Source organism: Amborella trichopoda, chromosome 5 (assembly GCF_054954075.1).
Source record: "Amborella trichopoda isolate Santa Cruz 75 chromosome 5, AtrichopodaSantaCruz75HAP2 v2.0, whole genome shotgun sequence".
Classification (NCBI taxonomy): Eukaryota; Viridiplantae; Streptophyta; class Magnoliopsida; order Amborellales; family Amborellaceae; genus Amborella; species Amborella trichopoda.
In genome coordinates, this window is record NC_142340.1 from 436950 (window position 1) to 456315 (window position 19366).

At 36.6% G+C, this 19366-nt stretch overlaps 3 protein-coding genes across 4 annotated transcripts; 2 read left to right on the top strand and 1 right to left on the bottom strand.

The window, feature by feature from the left end:
- Positions 1-3963, top strand: LOC18426595 (P-loop containing nucleoside triphosphate hydrolases superfamily protein). 2 transcript variants are annotated; one of them, XR_016055476.1, is made up of 4 exons: positions 1-542; positions 1836-1905; positions 1985-2161; positions 3642-3963. XR_016055476.1 is itself a non-coding variant. In XM_006833226.4 (4 exons), exons 1-4 carry the CDS (start codon positions 59-61, stop codon positions 3858-3860), a joined length of 936 nt encoding a protein of 311 aa, XP_006833289.2. In that variant the 5' UTR covers positions 1-58; the 3' UTR covers positions 3861-3963. The 2 variants fall into 2 exon arrangements, 1 of the variants encoding a protein (XP_006833289.2); XM_006833226.4 differs by having other exon boundaries at positions 1999-2161.
- Positions 3964-5011: 1048 nt separating this feature from the next.
- LOC18426596 (thermosome subunit gamma) lies at positions 5012-10659 on the bottom strand. Its single transcript, XM_006833227.4, has 5 exons — positions 10125-10659; positions 9936-9973; positions 8160-8439; positions 6875-7161; positions 5012-5613 (listed from the first exon to the last, which is right to left on the bottom strand). Exons 1-5 carry the CDS (start codon positions 10476-10478, stop codon positions 5184-5186), a joined length of 1389 nt encoding a protein of 462 aa, XP_006833290.3. The 5' UTR covers positions 10479-10659; the 3' UTR covers positions 5012-5183.
- A 1478-nt stretch (positions 10660-12137) lies between these two features.
- Positions 12138-17695, top strand: LOC18426597 (small ribosomal subunit protein eS8). The gene is made up of 5 exons (XM_006833228.4): positions 12138-12180; positions 12388-12460; positions 13277-13607; positions 16552-16721; positions 17304-17695. Exons 1-5 carry the CDS (start codon positions 12177-12179, stop codon positions 17380-17382), a joined length of 657 nt encoding a protein of 218 aa, XP_006833291.1. The 5' UTR covers positions 12138-12176; the 3' UTR covers positions 17383-17695.
- The last annotated feature ends 1671 nt before the right edge of the window (positions 17696-19366 follow it).

The following is a 19366-nucleotide window of genomic DNA, read 5'->3' on the forward strand; positions in this document are numbered from 1 at the left end:
CCCGGTTGATATTGAAGTGAAGTGAAGTGAGAAGAAAACTCTCTCTCTCTCAATTGATATGATGAGGCTCCTCCCAATAAGCAGGCCTCCATCTCTCTGCGCCCTCACTATTCGCTCCTCTACTTCTGCTTCTGCAACAACTATTCACCATAACCATCTTCATCTCTCTTCCTCCCCTTCTTCTTCTTCTTCTTCCCCTGTGCAAACCATCTCAATTGTCCACCAAATACAACAACAAGAGAACCGGAACCTCCTCCTCCATATCCCACTGGAGAAGCTCTTTGTGCCCCCTGGCATCGAGCTTTCATTGGAGAACCCCATTACCAGAATTCTGAGGGGTTCAAACATTGTATTGAGTCCATACGCGAAGGAGTCGCAGATAAGTGAAGCAGTGTTTGTGAAGAGCAGTAAGGGCACTGAGGATTGCCCCTCTGATGGGTTTCCTGAGTTTGCTTTGGTCGGTCGCTCCAATGTCGGCAAGTCCTCTCTCCTCAACTCTCTTGTTAGGAGGAGAAAGCTGGCTCTCACCTCCAAGAAACCAGGTCTCTCTCTCTCTCTCTCACATCTGTGTTCCTATTGTTTATTTGGATATGGGCACTCTCTCTCTCTCTTCATTCTCTCTCTCTCTCAAAATAGGTTTTGGAGGGCACCTAGTGTTTGATGAAATTCATGAATGACCATTAAACAAAAATAAAAAGAGGTTGTCACGAATATGAAATTAGCCTGAGAAAGGTGTTAACTTCCATGGAACTGTGTACTTCTTTTTTGGATGAAACTTTGATATTTCTACTACACATATTGCCATTTTTTCTTCTATCTGATATCCATTACTAAGAGGATGATCATTTGAGAAATAGAGCAAACCATTAGAAATCTAGTATAATTAGTGTGAACACGGGTGCTCACACTCTATAAACCAGAGTCTTGAGACCATGAGGTTTGGCTGGAATTCGCCAGGGTTCTGAGTCCAAGTTACCCGGTCCTTCTTGGGTGAGTCCGGAGTCAAAATGGGTATTTTAAAGTGAAGAAATGAGTAACTTCTTTAAAAAATCGTTGACTTGGGCTGAGTCCCGAGGTCTTCCAAGCTGAGGTCAGCAATGTTTTAAGCATTGTTAGGCACACGTGTTCTATGATGGTTATTGTTGCCAATCTTACCTACCATCCCAACATTGTTACCCTAAAGATGGATCATTGATGCTTTTGGTGTTTTCTGATATGATCTCCAAAATTAGAAGATGGGAACTTTGTAATTTGTTATACTGTGTTTGTGTAAAGAAATCATCATTATCATCTAAGCCTTCTCTTAACTATTTGGCGTTGGCTACATAAATGTTGTTCCGTCACTTTGCTCTAGCAACAGTCATACATGCAGTCAAACCAATTTACAAATTATATAGAAAGTTCATGTATGAATTTCGATTTCAAAGGGGATTCGAAGTCTAGAATTTTAGTTTGCAACTTGATGACTTCTATTTTATTTAGTTATTTGAAAGGATTGTATGTTGTGAGACCGTTATACTTTCAATACAAGAAGCTCATAGTAGCCTTAGCCATCAGATGTGAAATTTATAGGCTGGAGTTGTATCATTTCTTCACACAAAGTTCGAGAAAATTTTTCTTGAACTTTGAGCATGGCCAGTCGCACAACTCTGGTTTCCCCATTTCATATCTGACGGCTAGAGTGAATGTGACCTTTTTGAACCAAAGGTAAAAAATCTTAAAGAGTTTACTTTCCCTTTTTTGAATTCATTAATTGATTTCTTATTGAAAAATTGATTTCATTTGGCCTAAGTTTCTGAATTTCTTCTCATATGGGTTCAATTTATGCTTTTCAGGGAAGACACAATCTATAAACCATTTTCTAATAAACAATAGTTGGTACCTGGTAGATTTGCCTGGATATGGGTAAGAAATGTCTAAGAATCCACATTTTAATGAAACTTTAGTTTCTTCTTCATTTGTCAATTCTAACTCATACTTGTAGTTATTGTCAAACAGGTATGCAACTGCACCTCAAACAGTTAGAACAGATTGGGATGACTTCACAAAGGACTATTTCCTCAATAGAAAGACATTGGTTTCAGTTTTCCTCCTAATTGATGCTAGCATCCCTGCCAAAAAGATAGATATTGAATATGCAACTTGGCTCACCCAGCAACAGGTATTTAGTTGAAAGGGCGAGATTCTATGTGTCTCTACGCACATATGATTCATATGCAACGGGATATTTTTGTCTTTCAATCTTGATGGGTCGTTTGGAGTAATATGACGTTACACATTAATTGTGGCTTAACAAACATAATTATTCTTAATTTATGACATCATTCTCAGCGCATTCCTAGTCGTCTAATCAAGATTGGACAAATGTGGGTCTCCAGACAAAGAAATTATGTGCCGATAGACATTAAAAGGTTTAAAATACTTGAATGCAACAACTATCTAGCTCATTTTTTTCGAATCTTTGACCATTTATTGGCTGCCATGTTTATCAAGGGACAACACAAAAAACCACCCAATTTTGAGTCAGGAACGTACGTAATATGACTTTCATCTTTGGTAGAAAGAGGTCATAATCACCAGTAACCATTAGATGTGAAATCTGTCTAGCAAGGGGTGTGAAACTGACCAACTTCAACATCAACAAATAAAATTTTATATTTGATAAGATAGATTAGTGTGACGCCCCAATGTGTCCCTACAATTTTTTGTACAATATGTATACACTCGTCACATTTTTTTTTTATCACTTTGGCCCATAAGATTCTGGAGTAGTCTAGGTGCATCATGAGAAGTCTAGAGGGCCTCTAGATTCAACCTAAAAAAGAATTAGAAAGGAATGCTCTAGAACATTGTATACTACATTATTCCTAATCGTTCGATTAGTGACACTTGTACATAATCTTGACCGTCTATTGTAAGGCCAAGTGCCTATATAAGGAGGAGGGCTCCTCATTTGAGAGGCACCGCATAAAGTTCTAAGCATTCGAGTATTATAGTGAATACCAAACTCTTCCTACTCAATCTTGCGTCCCTCTCTCTTTGAGTGTACGGTGGTTCCTATTGTGTGTGATGCATTCTAGTAGTTGATCGCTATAGTGTCCAGTCAATGGCGCTGTGTGGGTGGCATGCACTAGTGTAAGACTCATCCTCAAAAAGGTTGAGTGCATGAGTGCCGCACGGTCGAGGTGCGGGGCTTCACTAAGATTGCAACACTAAGCTCTTGGATTTCACATATGATAGCTAGGGTCATCGATACAATTACTTTTAAGACTCAATATGAATGAGTAACACTTGATAACTTAACTGTCTAAAGCGGTGTGGATTGGTTAGTGAATGAAGAAGTTCAATGAGAGATGTTATTGTTTTGTGGACCTTTGCAGTAACTAGTCATTTGATACAAGCTCCATGTTTCTCACCCACCCATTCAAACTTGGTTTTTGAGAATTAGCAGCATTTTGTTGTTTCGCAAACATTCAACCCCTTAGAAATAGACAAGTTTGTCACAAAAATGAGGTGGTTCGAAAACTTAAAATCATTTTGTATAGGCCGCAGCTAGTCCATGTAGAGTGAAGCTCTTTTTTTTTTTTAATTATCAAATGCATAGGCAAGCATTGATCTTTTATGTTTTGGGAATGCTCCAGATTCCAATGACATTGATATTCACCAAATGTGATAAGCGCAAAAAGCAGAAGAATGGTGGAAAAAGAGCGGAAGAGAATGTCGAGGATTTCCATGTAATGATGCACGAGTATTTCCAAGAGGCTCCTCCGTGGATCATGACGAGCAGCGTCACCAACCAAGGACGGGATGAGATACTCCTGCACATTGCTCAGCTTAGAAACTACTGGCTCAAGCACTAGTAGTTTTCCTTGCATATTTTACATTCCTCACTCAAGCCTTTGTATCTTTCCATTTCTTTAGATGCGTACAGTTATGTCTTTGTGAAATCAGTCTTTCCTCCTCCTTCGCGATTTTTCTTGTTAATTAGCTGATTTTTTTTTTAGCAATACTGAGCTTAGGGACACGCTCCATGATTTTGCAAAGGATGGAGTGATAAGAGCATGAAGCAGAGCTTAAAGATAATATAAAACCAAATATTGGATTTGGAACACTTACTTTCCACTTTTAAGTAATTTGAGAAATGATAAGGCAAGGAAAGGTCATGAAAACATTTTAGAAACGCAAAGGCCAACAGTGCAATTCTTAATTATATCCTGAATTTTTTAGTTTTGACATGGCTAGCACAAAGAGCACTTCAAGAGCCATTTTTACTCGATCTAAGTTGCTTTGTTCAATGTGCTAACTACAATGATAATCTAAGGAGAATGTGAATATGTTGAGCTAGCACATAGAGAGCATCACAAGCTCCCCTCTCCCTCTGACTCTACCAATTTTAGTCCTCCAATGTCATCATGAGCATAATTTATGAATTTCCCAAAACAGCAAACCCTATTGTATCATGTATTTAATCATCATGCAAAAGAAATGAAATTTTATTACATAAGGTCCTCATGAAGAGGAATGAGCCCAAGGAGGGGAAGAGAGAGAGAGCAAGTCACCAATCAAACACAGGTAGCTTTTGATTACATGCAAACATAATAATGCCTGGAATTGCAATTATATAAAGTCAATAAACATATTAGGGAAAAGTTTATATAAGGTTGCAACTTTAAAGGTAGAATTACAGATGCACCTCAAAAATCTAATCTATTGGAAATGTTGTTTTAATGTTAAAAAAACCCTTTAATCGATCATCGGGATGTATGAATATGAAAAAAAAAGTTTTTTAGTCCAGAAAATAGTGCATCTTGGAACACATTATCTAGATCGTCCATTTTCAAGATTTTCATTTATTTATAGATCTACTTGATTTTAACCATTTTTGGAATTAAAAATTGTCTAATTAGGTATGAAAATAGATTTTAAGATAATAAGTATTTTTTACAACAAAATTACATGTTATAATAAAATTTTAAGGTGCACCTTAATTGGATTGTTTAAGGTTGCAATCTTATAGAAATCGCACCCAACATATTCACATTAATAACAATTTATATACAATCCAATCTACAACAATGTGCCTTTAGCTTCATTGCTATTGGTGAATACCGCGAATTTGTTGCGGCCCAATAATTGTAAAATGATACACATTATGATTTTGAGGATTATAAGTTGTGTTAATCTCAATAAAAATGGGGGATCTCAGAAGCAGCCTGAGCAGCCCAATTGACTAGAGAGCTAAAGAAGAGCTCCCAAAACCACAGATCGATTGCCAGAACAGAAGAGAAGATCAGCAAAGCCAGGGTTTGGTACCGGTTAAGTGGCCATCCCGATATCTCAGCCAAAGCTTTCAGAAATGGAAGAGATTGATTCTTGCTTTGAACGTCTTGGTTCCCTATAGACCAGGCAGTTATCCAAGAGACATGAGAAGGGGCAAGATCGAAATCTTCTCGCAATCGCCTGCCCATATCAGGCATGTGACCACCTCCATACAACACCGCTATTTTTTGGCAGCCATCATCGATTGCTCTCTGTAATGCCTCCAATGCTACTCTGTTTCTGTCTCCGATTATAACTGATTTCTCTTCAACTTCAGCAGTTGCCTGAGTGAATCTTCAAAACATTTCTATCTGGATCACTCTCAGAACAAAAGAACATTTTGTGTGTGCTACAGAGAAAGGAGAAGGGGAGGGAGGGGGTAGCAGGCTTGGTATATGAGTGAGAGAGAGAGAGAGAGAGAGAGAGAGAGAGAGAGGTCTTCACTTGAATCAATCAACTAAAGATAAATGTGTTCAAGTGATGTGCTCGTCTTTGGAACTCACAAATGGTTCTATAGCAAACTTTTAAAACCTAAGCTACCAGCTTAAATGAAAAACTTTCAGAGATTTAGGGGGCTTTTAGAATTATTGATTTTAAAATGCAGAATACCAGAGCCAGGCTTTTCCCCTCTTCTGCAGTAATTTGGATGCAGTCCAACTTTTGTAATTTTTGCGTACACGAGGCCTTCATTGTCACCAGCCCATATTTTTTGCTTGGTGGGCTACTTTGAATTGATGTATAGTGCACCCATTTTGGGGTGAATTTTGTATTTAAATTCATGTAAATTCAATACAAGTTAACTTTCTCAAAAAAAAAAGGCGGCGGCAGAATATCAAAGCCATTTGCAGGATACTAAAACATTGTGGAATGTCATTTCAAGTGATAATGTCAAGACCGTGCCTGAATTGTCAACATCATCAGGGATACAACCATATGTCCTGGAACACTGTTTTAAGGCTCAGACTCAAATCTGGAACTTGACAGGGCTCAATCAGAGTCAGCGAGTCAGACTCGCCCATGTTTTCAAGAAACAACTATAGAAAACCGTAGGAACCAGTGAGACTCAGCCAGTTTCCAAGGTTTCTTACTCACGCTGACCACCATGCCTGGTCTGAATATCTCGACTGAGTCCGAGTCAGGCTCAGCGAGTTTTAAAACACTGCTTCTAAAGATGGACTCTTAAACAAGTAACTCCCTCCTCCCAAATAATGTCCTGTTTTGGTGTATAATTTTGTGCAAACTGCCCTTAGTAGTAACATTCTATTGGGGACAAAGCCATGTAACCTGCTATTTCTTTAGTACATTATAGACAATCTGACACCAGAAAACAAAACACCTCCCTCCCTGCAGGTGTGCAAAGGCTGTACATATGTGCATGTACAGTATAGTAACTCAGTCAAAATGCCAACTTATTCTATCTGATCACTAGCTAAATTTGGGAAAACAACAAATACATGCAACTCCTATTCCATATCACCATAACCAAAATTTTGCAGATCATCACCAAAGAATAATGTGAAGTCCATTAAAGTAAAGGTATATCAAGAGGACATACTCTGTAGTCAATCGCTTTGCCAGAAAGACCTTCATTGCAGCACCAAAATCGAGTCTAGAGAGTGCCTTCCATTCAGGATACTCAGTCGAAGGCTTGTCTGCAGGTGCACAAACACTTCCGATGATAAGAAGACCGACAAGTGGCATAGGTAACACTCGAGAAGCCCACAAAAGCTTTGATCTCCAAGGCCCAAGCTCTTCTGGTACAGTGGCAGGTTGCACGATTGCTTTTGTGGACCGTATAGTCATGTCTCTTGCGAATGTGAAGAAGCTCTCACCTCTTTCGAGCTGGAAAAAAAACAATAGTTATTTGGGGCAAAAGTCAGAGTGAATTTTGTAAAACTTCGCTGTAGATTGTATAGGAGAAAGTGAAACATCAAGGGAACTTTTGTCAATGACCTAGGACTAGTCAAATTTTGGCATTAAAATTCACAAGTTTCAATCCTGGATCTTGGACAACTGTTTCTTGTAAGTGACTTTGGAGAAGATTTTGGCTTTTGGATACTTTAATGGTCATCCTGCTTTTTCTTTTGCCTAAGAAAGTTCAAAATAAGACATTCTCAACCAATCTTTTTTCCCTTGATTTCAAATTTTGGATTTCCCCGACAAGTAGTTGCTCCTTGAGGCACTGCAAAGTCCAGATAGCTCAATTCAGGAAGATGCGGTCCGAGAATCTTGCTTGACCAGCTGGTCAGGATAACTGGTATAATTCCTGGATAAAAAGGCCCAGCATTGCTGGATTATCATGATACCAGATATGAGCAGTCGCACTTTTCACAAAGTGGGCTAACTGAAATTCAACCAAAGCTCGCCATTATTTTCAACCATGAACCATACATGCACAGAACCCACCAACAATATTACTCCCCAAGAATAACTAGGAAAACAAAAGAAAAAATTCCAGCATAGAATGCATTGATCTACTTCCATGACTGCTCGTGAATTCTGATGGATGATGAATCATGGTCACCACTTCATTATTTCTGAAAATACTAGTCATTGCTTAAAAACTTGGTGATTTTACAGATCATCTAAAGAGAAAGGTACAGAAAGTCTACTAAAATTCAATAGACTATGGAAACCCCACATTCCATTAAGGGATATAGACTGGGACCCACCAATGTCATGGTCTGCTGATCCCAAAGGTCCATGGTTTTTCCAAGTACATCAGATTGTATTTCACTTTCTCAAAATGATTATATAAGCTCATAAAAACCTATATATAGGTTAGTAAATATCAAAAAAGTAAAAAGAAAAACGAAACAAGAAAGCGTATATGTTAGTACCTGAAGTAACTTGAAGGTCTCAAAGTCAAGGTCTGCGTGGTACCATTTGTCACCCTGGTAATCAAGGCAGTCTAGCTGGAAATCTAAAGCAAGAGCTCTAGCCATTTGCCTTTGAATACATCCAAGAATGTTGAAGCCTCGAGAGCGAGAACCTTTAAGCTTCGTGCTGGATTTTAGGTCCCTAGCATTTCTTCTGGACTCTAGATTCTCCCTGCTTGCCACCATCTCATAGAGGACCCGGTCGTAGGTCTCAAGCTCCTTCTGGAGTGTTGCAAAATACCTGCAAGTCAAAAAGTGTCATCACCATCCAGATATGGCAAGTTCAAAGCAACGTGATGAAAGTGGGCGAAATAAAGGCTACAAAAGGAGAATCCTGGCAATGGATAGATATCTGATAATGTCAACTATCTTTGATTTTATGGGAGATATTATCTAAGTACCAACAAGCCAGTAGTATATTAAATATAATCACCTTTGACCAGGTCATTTAAGCTAAGTTTTACATTGCGAGTTAGTCACTTAAACCTGCTTCCACATATAAATTGTGATATCACAGGAAATTCAATGCCAAGGTACATTCCATCTCGTCCAACAAATGGAGGGAGTTCAAACCCTCCAGCTCTGTCAGAATCTACAGAGTCCCCTACAGAACAAGACCTGAATACCATTGATAATTGCAGAATTCAACAAACTACGCCATGCATGGAAATCTGATCTCTGCCATCCAAATAGGCGCATTCATTTGTAAAATCTTGCTTGTAAGGCAATACTGCAGATGGAAGCAATCATCTGCCCCAATAACTTATATCCTTGGACCCATTCCATAATAACTGGCATATCTATGTCATTTTATTCTAAAGCATAATAGGAGAAGAAATATGTAAGTTTAACATTACTAGATCAGATATAGCACTTTCAATGTGGTTTTTTAGTCCATTTCAAAGAATGATTCCAACAATAAGCTAAAAAGCTCTAATGCAAAGTCTGGAGCGATGAAATGGTCTCGTCAAATGAAGGCAGCGATCATGTCACAGCTGCTTTTAGAAACACCAAAATAACAAATCTATTAACCCAATGCATTTCAAATGTTTCATGAGCAGCAATGAGGATTTCTTGTTGATTAATTGCTAACTTGCATGGCTCGGGAGGCATAAAATCCAATAACATCATGTTCTTTTCAATTAAGAAGTTCACCCCATCAATGAGGCTAAAAAGTTCTAGTTCATAGATAGATAGATAGATAGATAGATAGAGAGAGAGAGAGATAGAGGCAAGGTTAAAAAGTTTGAATGAATCCCATAATTTTATTGCCACAGATTGGATTTATATGGTTTAGGTTTTCACGTGCAAACCCCACAATTAGACTGACCATGAGGATAAAAACAATAAACAAATAAATAATAGGTTCAATGTTAAATAATAGGCTCAATGTTTAACTTTAGAAACCAGACTTATGTTTATCCATTATCAATTATGGTAATGGTCTCAACAGGCAATACTCTAGAGAGAGTTTTTCATTTTTTTTTCCCTTGATTGGTACTATAGAGACAAAGGAATTGCAGAATTCTCCATAGGATCACCATATTCAGGAGGGAAAACTTCAATTTTAGTGGTTCTACACTTATGTCAACAAAGTGAATTGCTACACACACAGAGGCCAAATATTTAAATAAAATAAATAAATTTTAGTGAGATAAATAAATATGTAGAGATGCAAAGGCCAACTATCCATCTAAAATGAAACAATTCTACTGAAAAAGGTTGGAAAGAGAATACTCTTTGTCTGCAATATGGATGGTAGACACCAAATCGACCTGTAGATACAGTAAAGAATAAACAGATGCCTCATCACTCAACAAAACAGGAGCAAAACCAATAGTAAAAGCAACAAGTTACTTTGGGTTGGGGGGGGGGAAGATAGAGAGAGAGGAATACAAAGACAATGCGTCAACCAAGCAAACAAACCTGAAGAAAAGGTTGGAGCAAAGACCACGGGAACCTCTTCTTGTAGCTGACTATCGCAGTCTGCAATTTACCATCATGATCCTCCCCATTTCCCTGAAACCTCATGAAATCAGCAATCGCATTGTTTTCAAGAAACTGTTCAATGTTTCCATCTCCCCCCTCTGTTTCCACGCCTTTCCAGAAAGCCATACGCTTCGTAGCTTTGCAAGAATAGCCAACTCTGAGCTTTCCAGGGTTTCGCAACCATACATGTCCAGACGTAACCCTAGAAGAAGAAGAGGAAGAACTGAACCTGACAATTTCTTTGGGGTTGTAGCAGGAAGGAGAAAAGATTTTTAAAGGTGCAAAAGTCATTTCTACAAAAAAAAAAAATGGCGGTGAATTCAATTGGGGTTGGAGAGAGAGATCTCTATTAAGTTGCAGAGATAGAGAGAGAGAATTCAATTGAATAGCAGAGATAACAATCTCTTAAAGATGCAAAGACAGATAATTCAATTGAATTGCAGAGAGACGATAGGGAACAAAAACAAGAAACGAGAGAGTGGGAAAGAGAGGTCGAAGAATATTAATGTCATTTAAAAAAAATGAAAAATCTAAATTAAATAGATAAATTTATGAAAATTCAAGGAAAATGGTTTGATAGGGCTCCAACCATATTAAAATGAGTAAATCCTCACTTTATAAGTCTATCAAAAATTGAAATTCAAGTATTAGAAAGCCTTTCCATCGATCATGGTGGCCTTAACATTATGGTTGTGAAAAAAAAAAAAAAAGCACTAAAGATATAATTTTTATAACAAATTATCTAAACCATTCATTTCCTCTTAAAAATAAAAATAATTTTTATAACAAATTATCTAAACCATTCATTTCCTCTTAAAAATAAATATTTATAGATATATAGATTCTATATTTTGTGTATTTGTTGCTATATTTCTACGAATATGGACACAATTGAAACCCAATTGGAACTTGAAGTTTCAAATTAATTTTTTCTTTGTAAAAAATTGTAGGGTCAAAAGACTAAAACTTCAAAACTCTTAGGTGGCGTAAAATACTAACACCATGCTTAAAAGAGAAGGAGTATAGTGCATTTGATCTCCGTAATAAATGAATTGTTTACATTGAAAAATTATCCATTTTTTAGTAACATAGAGCACAAAATTTCAAAAAAAAAAATTTATATAAGGTTGCAATCTTAAGATGTAGAATTACAAATGCACCTCAAAAATTCATCGGAAAATGTTGTTTTAATGTTGAAAAACCCTTTAATTGATCATCTATATGCAAATAACAAAGATTTTGAGTCAAAAAAATAGTGTATCTTGCAACACATTATCTAGACCATCAATTTTAAAGATTTTTATATGTTTATAGATCTACTTGATTTTAACCATTTTTTGGAGTTTAAAAATTTATAATGATATATGAAAATAGATTTTGAGATGATCCTAATAATTTTTTATACCAAAATTACATGATAAAATTTGGAGTTGCACTTCAATTGGATTGTTTAAGGTTGCAACCTTATATAAACCACAACCTTTATATAAAGTTGCAACATTATACTATAAAATAAGGTGCGCGATTGTCAACAAATAGCTCATTTATCTTTTGTAAATAGAGGTCACAATCATTATTATCCTTTAAATTTTAAAATGGGTGGTTGTAAGAGTGTCTAAAAAAAATCTCCAACTTCATAAATCATCCCTAGCCATCCAATTTGATATCTAATAACTGGAAATCATAGTGATCTTTACATACAAAATATAAATGGTATTTTTTGTAACCTTAAAATTCTTTTAGAAAAGAGTCCTCCCAATGTTAGAAAACATTCAAATCGATTCATAAGGTTTCAACCTTGTATATAAAGAGAATATAAATTGTAGTTTATCTTGCGGACCGGGCCGGGCCCAGTCAGCTGGCCCATTAAAAGGCATCCCTATAGACTTCCTAGGGTTTCAGATTCATGCATACAGATAAAAGCGCCCCTTTCCCTCTCCATTTGAGCTTAGAGCAGCGTATCAGAGGCAAGCAATCTGAGCGCTCAAGATGGGTAACCTCTCTCTCTCAATCGAACTGTTGAACTATCTGTATCTCTTGGATTCCCCATCTTCTTCTTCTTCTTCCCCCCTCGCTATTGTACTTTTTCTTTCTCTATTGAACTGTAACTCTCCCTATTGTTTCGTTCTTCGTCTTCATTTCTCTCTATTGAACTCTCTATCGATGTGTTGAGTAATGGGATGCTGTTGTTATGGTGCAGGTATCTCTCGTGATTCTATGCACAAGAGGCGTGCCACAGGAGGGAAGAAGAAGGCCTGGAGGAAGAAGAGAAAGTAAGTGTTTCCATTGATCTATTTTCAATGCTTGTTTGGTAATTTATTTGTTTCTGGATTATTATTATTTTTTCACATATGAATCTTAGTAGAGCAGGCCATGTCAATTCCTCAATTCATGCGTTTGATTACTGTCTTCTTCACGCACCTATAGATCTCTTCATTCACTCTCTCATGTTCAATTCCTTTTTTCAATCCAACTTCTTTATTTTGTATCTTAGTTTTTTTTTTAAAAATAAGTGTATAGTTATGTTTTCTTTTCCGGAATTTCAAGGTATATTTTGTTGGTTTTATTCTTTTTGAATTCAGTGATAAGCACCAACTTTTGGTAGATCACATCACTCTATGGACTCTTGTCAGTGTAATTTATTGAGTAAAAGAGGCATTTGGTGGACCGCATAGTTTTATGAACTTATGCTGCAAATTTACTCTTTTTTTTTTTTTGCATACCATCCGTTCTGGTTCATATAAATCACCACTTGCCAGGCGCTTTTCTATGTTGAACTCTCCCTCTCCTCTCTCTCCCTCCCCCTTCCGGCACTTCTCACTCTCTATCTCTTCACACTCACCCATAGACTCAGAGGTGGTCTTAATCTTTTATATGCGTCATACTCTGATTGTTAGCCCATATGTACTCATTATCTACCAGACCCATATTACGCTTCTCCTTTTTTTGGCGCAATTGGAATGCTCATGTCAAGAGCATTCACCTTTTTATATACATATTCGAGTACATTAATAATTTTTTATCAGCACAGTTAAGATTTTTTTGTAAAGTGGCTTATTTGTATGTTTGTTCTTGCTGGATTTTTAAAGGTATGAATTGGGGCGGCAGCCTGCAAACACAAAGCTGTCCAGCAACAAGACAGTGAGAAGAGTACGCGTTAGAGGAGGCAATGTAAAGTGGAGGGCCCTCAGGTTGGATACCGGTAATTACTCGTGGGGAAGCGAGGCTGTTACTCGCAAGACTCGTATTCTTGATGTGGTTTACAATGCTTCAAACAACGAACTTGTGAGGACTCAAACTTTGGTGAAGAGTGCTATTGTGCAAGTGGATGCTGCCCCTTTTCGCCAGTGGTACCTCCAGCATTATGGTATTGATATTGGGAGGAAGAAGAAGACGGGAGCTGCAAAGAAGGAAGGAGAGGTACAAATTTGTGATTCCGTATCTCATTGTATTGTTGGTTTTAATTTGAATCCTATATGGTATGATAAATTGCCAAATGGGTCTGGTTCTTATGAATAACTATTTTGGAATTTTTAGGTTCCAAGGTTGTCATCTTCTTTTATTTTTTATCTATTCAGTTTATTTATTTTTGGTCACTATCGAATCCTTTGAAATTTTGGGACCAATATTTGAAATTAAAAATTACATCGTTCAAGGTTTCAAAAAACGCTAGGCGGCTTGCCTGGCGCCCAGCGCATAGGGGCGCCCAAAACCTCGGGCACCCTGTTGGTGCAAATTCTTAGCAATTTTTTATATATTTGCTATCCAAATGCACACATATGCATTTATTTGTGTCAAATTTTGTAATTTATTCAATTTGCAAATATCACAAGTTCGTAACATACGTTTTTATATACAAACATATCACATATCTCAGGTTCAGAATAAACTTATTCAAAATTTCAAACTTTACAAAACATCTAAAAGTCTAATAGGCTATTGTAAGAAAACATTTCAATGAGAAAAGAAAACGTTTTCAATCCACAAAAAATACTTTCGATTCTCAGAAATTACTGCTTTAGATTCTCATGAATAAGTTTAGAGATTGAGGGTTTCTTTTCTTTCTCACTTTGTTTATTAAAAAATAAACCCCATAATCTTTCTTTTCTCACTTTTTTTATTCAAAAATAAACCCCATAACATGGGCCTTTGCCCTTTTGGGTGTAGGGCCGCTTGGGTTGAGGTGTTCGGTTTTTTTGTTCAAGCCACCTAGGGGCTGGGCGGACCGTTTTTTAAAACAGTTTTTTAAAACATTGATATCGTTTTGATCTTCGAGAAATGTAACTTTGTCAGTGAAAAGGAAGTTTTTGGTGGTTGTATGGGCTCCATATACTATACATAAAGTATTTACATTTATGGCATTAATTCACATATACATATATCATATGTATAGATAGATCTATATGATTACAGTAGCCTAATGTGTGATATACAATATCTGTGAAGGACATTTTCTCATGCTTTTCCGTGATTTGTGTATGCGTTGTGTTCCCTGTACATACGTAAAAAATAAAATTTGATGTGGGTTTTATGTGTTACATTTTTTACTTCATTTGATTGTCCTTCTCTCTCTTTTGAAAGCGTATTTTACGAGTATTGTGTCTTTGTCAGACAGAATGTATTGCACCCAAGTCTAGGTTGTGCCTTTAAAAAACTTTTGCTGGAATTTATTTGATAGAGAATGTATTGAATTGAAATATTTTTTGTGAAAATTGTCATTGTGATTTGTGAAAAGTAAGGTTTACTTAAACAGAGTGCACGACAGCGGCACCGTCTTTCTTCTTGTATATCTGACCAGCTTAATGTAGGTTCTCCCCAATTTTGTATACGGTCTACTTCTCTGAGCACCTGAGCTGTGCGATGCCTTATGTTGCATACCTTCATCATTAGTGGTGTTTTCATAATTGATATGTCCTGTTAATACAAGTTAACTTTTCTGAATAAAAAAAAGAGAAGAAGGCGCACCAGCACAATTACAGTAATATTCCCTTGTTTACAAGCATTGGGATGAATCCCAGTATCTTATCATTTTATTAATGAATTTACAATACAAAACAAGCAAACTAGTTGGCTTATATGGTGACCGTATTTCTACATATTTTTTCCATGTTTCAACAGTCCTCTTAATGAGCCGAAGCACCTTGGTATCCCATCTCAGCACATTTTATTTCATGGGTCACCCTTAGCGATAACCAGTGTAACAGTGTTACATGGAGACTTTATATATTTCATTTTGTTGCGTGTTGACATGTATAGACATGGTTCTGACAAGTTGTCTGTATGTGTCAGATCATTTTATCGATTCTTCAGAGAATATCGACGCTTCTATAGCGTCGTTAATTTTCTATCCGTTAGATGGTCTAGGGGCACATGGTAGTGCGAGTGTTTTCAACCCAAAAGGTCTCAAGATTGAATACGTGTGAGGGAATTTTTTTTAATGAGATTTAGCATTTTTTGAACTTTGTAGGATTTATATTTTCAAGAATGAATTGCAGTGGCAGGTTTGGAACATGAGAAGTGGTGACATGCCCGAGTGTTTTCAACCCAAAAGGTCTCAACATTGAATACGTGTGAGGGAATTTTTTTTTAATGAGATTTAGCATTTTTTGAACTTTGTAGGATTTATATTTTCAAGAATGAATGGCAGTGGCAGGTTTGGAACATGAGAAGTGGTGACATGCCATACTACTTGCTATTGCTACGCATGTCATTCAAATGCCCATTAACACTGGCAATAACAGCTCCTGATAGTGACCAGAGCACCAATCCTGTTTGGAATAGATTAGCTATGGAATTAGGAAATATAGGAGATGGAATTTGGTATGATGAAACTTTTTCTTGGAGTTCCAAGTAAGCCTTTTCTTTTCTGATCATTCATTCTCATGAAGTGGATTGTTAAATTGAATGACTGCTATTATGCATTTAAATCATTATGCTATCGAGAATGTTTGCATCCAAACTTGATAGTGACAAACTTTCAAACTTCTACATCATTTTTTTCTGGGTAGATTTGAGATGCCAGTTTTGACTATATTGTTACCTCTCACTGAGTTTAATTATGTTAAGAAATGCATCATGTCAATAGTGGTAAAAATATCAGTTTGTTTTAACTAGGTTTTTGTCCCTAGTTATGACTGTAATGGGTGTTATACCCAAATTGCAACAATAGGGTATTGATCATGGAATTTGGCCAAAATCACCCTCTGTTTTGTTCCAAATCTCTGCTAAAATAGACTAAATTTGAAACTGAAAGTTTCCATAATACGTTTTTTATGATGGCTTGAATTAATTTTGTATTTTAAATTCTATCTAAAATCTAGCTTGCGAATTTTAATTTTAAATCTATGTTTTTGGGGCTTTACAGGAGGGTGAAGCTGCAATTGAAGAAGTCAATAAGAGCAAACATGTTCTTAGGAAGCTAGAGAAACGTCAGGAGGGACACAAACTTGATCCCCACATTGAGGAGCAGTTTGGAGGTGGTCGATTGCTTGCTTGCATCTCTTCCCGCCCTGGGCAATGTGGACGAGCTGATGGGTATGCACGAACTCTTATTGCCCTAAAACCTGTCATGTTATTCAATTGTTTCTCCTTTTCTTCATAACCATTTGATAATGTTACTGCTTTCTAGAAGTATTCTTAGGACCTCCTCAACCTGGTCTGTGGCCACCGACCTTAATCCCATCCACGCTATATCAGCCTGAAAAAGAAGTGATGTCCTAAGACTGAACAGCCACTATGCAATATTTTGATGGTCAGATCTAGGTGTTGAGGAACTCAAGATCCTTTTTTTCTTTTTAGTTTTGAAAAACTATTCTTTGGTGATTGTAAAGTGGGTCTAAAGATTTCAGATGGAGTAAATCCTCCTAAAAGTGGGTCTAAAGATTTCAGATGGAGTAGATCCTCCTAAATCGGTCTCTTCCCGGGGGGTGAATAGGTAAATGGTGCGGTCCATGCTACAATCATCATTAAAGCTTTGTCCCAACTAATTGGAGTCGGCGACATGCCACACATCTTTGATTTTTATCAAACTTAAGGTGCTCGATGCTCTACACGAGTACCCTAATTTTTATCAAACTTGGGGTGCTCCTTATTAATTCATTTCCATGCATGTGACAGATACATTCTAGAGGGAAAGGAGCTTGAGTTTTACATGAAGAAGATTCAGAGGAAGAAGGGTAAGGGTGCTTCTGCTTGAACTTGCAAATTATTTGCACGTTTTTGTGGTTTTACACCCTTGTGGTTTTCAAGAGATTTAATTGGGAATGCATTTTTGGGGATTGGATTAGGCATCTATTTGATGAGGTTAGTTTTTGGGATTTGGTCAAACCTTTTGTAACTAGGGATCAAGGACAATTTTGCAGCATTGTCGCCTATGTTAAGGAACTGTTCTGTTCCATTTTCCGCATTTTGTTTTAATTCAGTTTCTTTTTTCTTCTGTCAAAATATTGATGCATGCATCCACTGTGAGACTACTTCAAAACTTAGCAGCAAGTGAATCTTTTGCTCCCTCTCTCTCTCTCTCTCTCTCTCTCTCCCCTATGTTTTTTTTTTTGCATCCACAGGGACCAATGAACGGCTCAGTCCATAAGACCTTTTGCAGGTCCCTAAAGGGGCAAATTATTGAGGAAAACATGCGCGTATTGTCAAATTGAAAATTAGGAACTTTTTGAGGTATCTAAATGAAGTAAAATGAAAAAAATTGACAAATTAAAGGGTTGAAAACACCAATTTTTTCTGGAATAGGTTCTTATCAGAATTTTGGTGAATTTGTGTACTTTAAAATATATGGCTGACATTTGTTTATTTTTCATTAACTTCCTTTCTTTTTGTGGATAAAGACCCCTAACCCTAACACTTTGAGCTCTAAAGGAAAAGTTTATATAAGGTCTCAGCCTCGTACTATTCAAGTATGGTGCGCCTCAAAAACCCATTGAAAATTGTTGTTCTAATGATTAAAAATCTATAAATTGATCATCTGGACTCTAGATATATAAATATGAAAAAAAAAAAAAAAAAGAATCTTAAGCAGCAAAAATAATGCATCTTTTTCAAAAAATTTCACATTACATTTTTAGAACGATAAATTTCATAGTTTGAGATGCCTTATGGAAACTCGCCAGTAATTCTTATATGAAGTTCTTACAAAGGAAAAATATCAGAAGTTTGAGTATGGTATAAGGCAAAACATGACCTATAGTGATTATCAATTTATTTAGGTTTTCATCATCACTTGGCCCACATATTTGCATAGTTCTAGTATTGTGTAACTCTATTTGGGTGGGCATTATATGCTTATGCGAGTGCCATGGAGGTCTTTGTTTCAATTTCATTACATTGTGAATTTCGTGTACCAATGAAAATTTTGGAAAAATAACAAAAATATGGTCAGATTCTCAGTACCAATGCATCTGTGAATGTAATCTCATGTTTTCCTATAAAAGTTTAGGAAATATAGCAAAAAAGAAAATGCTCTGATTCTCCTGAGAGCATGCAAATAAAACAGTTGGTGTTGATAGAATAAGTGAATATACTTTTTTCTGTTTTTTCCATTGATTGTCATGAATGTTAGAACATAATTTGCAGAATGACAGAATCATATGGTGCATGCTTCGGTGCACATGGCCCAATCTTTCTCTTAAAAACTAGCAAGGATTTGCTCACTTCACTTACTTGATTCGGATGTAAGCTTCTACTGTAATTAAGACCAGATTGGCCATGCTAGTTTGAACAGTTGAACCAGGAATCATGTACGATTTCATCAATGAACTGGCAATTAGTAAAACCTGATCCGAATTGGTCAAGCTTGGTGTGAATCTCTCCTAGTTCACGATTAGTTACAAACGCTTTTTGACAAGCATTTGCTGCGCTGCACTTGGTTAGGTAAACCAAAAACCTCTTGATTGATACAAACACATTCCCACAAGTTCCCAAAAAATATACAATGACACAATTACTTGTAACAATTTTATGTGAAATTTGATGGTTTGGGTGTGCCACAAAGTTCAAAAAAAAAATTTCCACAATTACTTACAACCATCTGATATGAAATTTGATAGTTTGGATGTGTCAAGTTCAAAAAAAATTCTCCTTTGGTACAAAGAGGTCACAACTACTTACAATCATCTGATGTGAAATTTGATAACTTGGATGTGTCTAGTTCGAGAAAAATTGTCCTTTTG

Excerpts from the sequence above, each read along its gene's own strand:
- LOC18426595 (XM_006833226.4), top strand. The coding sequence starts at position 59 with ATGATGAGGCTCCTCCCAATAAGCAGGCCTCCATCTCTCTGCGCCCTC. Across the intron at positions 543-1,835 it reads TCTCACCTCCAAGAAACCAG|GGAAGACACAATCTATAAAC; the intron begins GTCTCTCTCTCT and ends TATGCTTTTCAG. Across the intron at positions 2,162-3,641 it reads CTTGGCTCACCCAGCAACAG|ATTCCAATGACATTGATATT; the intron begins GTATTTAGTTGA and ends GGAATGCTCCAG.
- LOC18426597 (XM_006833228.4), top strand. Across the intron at positions 12,461-13,276 it reads GCCTGGAGGAAGAAGAGAAA|GTATGAATTGGGGCGGCAGC; the intron begins GTAAGTGTTTCC and ends GGATTTTTAAAG. Across the intron at positions 16,722-17,303 it reads CAATGTGGACGAGCTGATGG|ATACATTCTAGAGGGAAAGG; the intron begins GTATGCACGAAC and ends TGCATGTGACAG.
- LOC18426596 (XM_006833227.4), bottom strand. The coding sequence starts at position 10,478 with ATGACTTTTGCACCTTTAAAAATCTTTTCTCCTTCCTGCTACAACCCC. Across the intron at positions 8,440-9,935 it reads ATCCATATTGCAGACAAAGA|GTATTTTGCAACACTCCAGA; the intron begins GTATTCTCTTTC and ends TTTGACTTGCAG. Across the intron at positions 5,614-6,874 it reads GCAAAGCGATTGACTACAGA|ATTCACTCAGGCAACTGCTG; the intron begins GTATGTCCTCTT and ends AATGTTTTGAAG.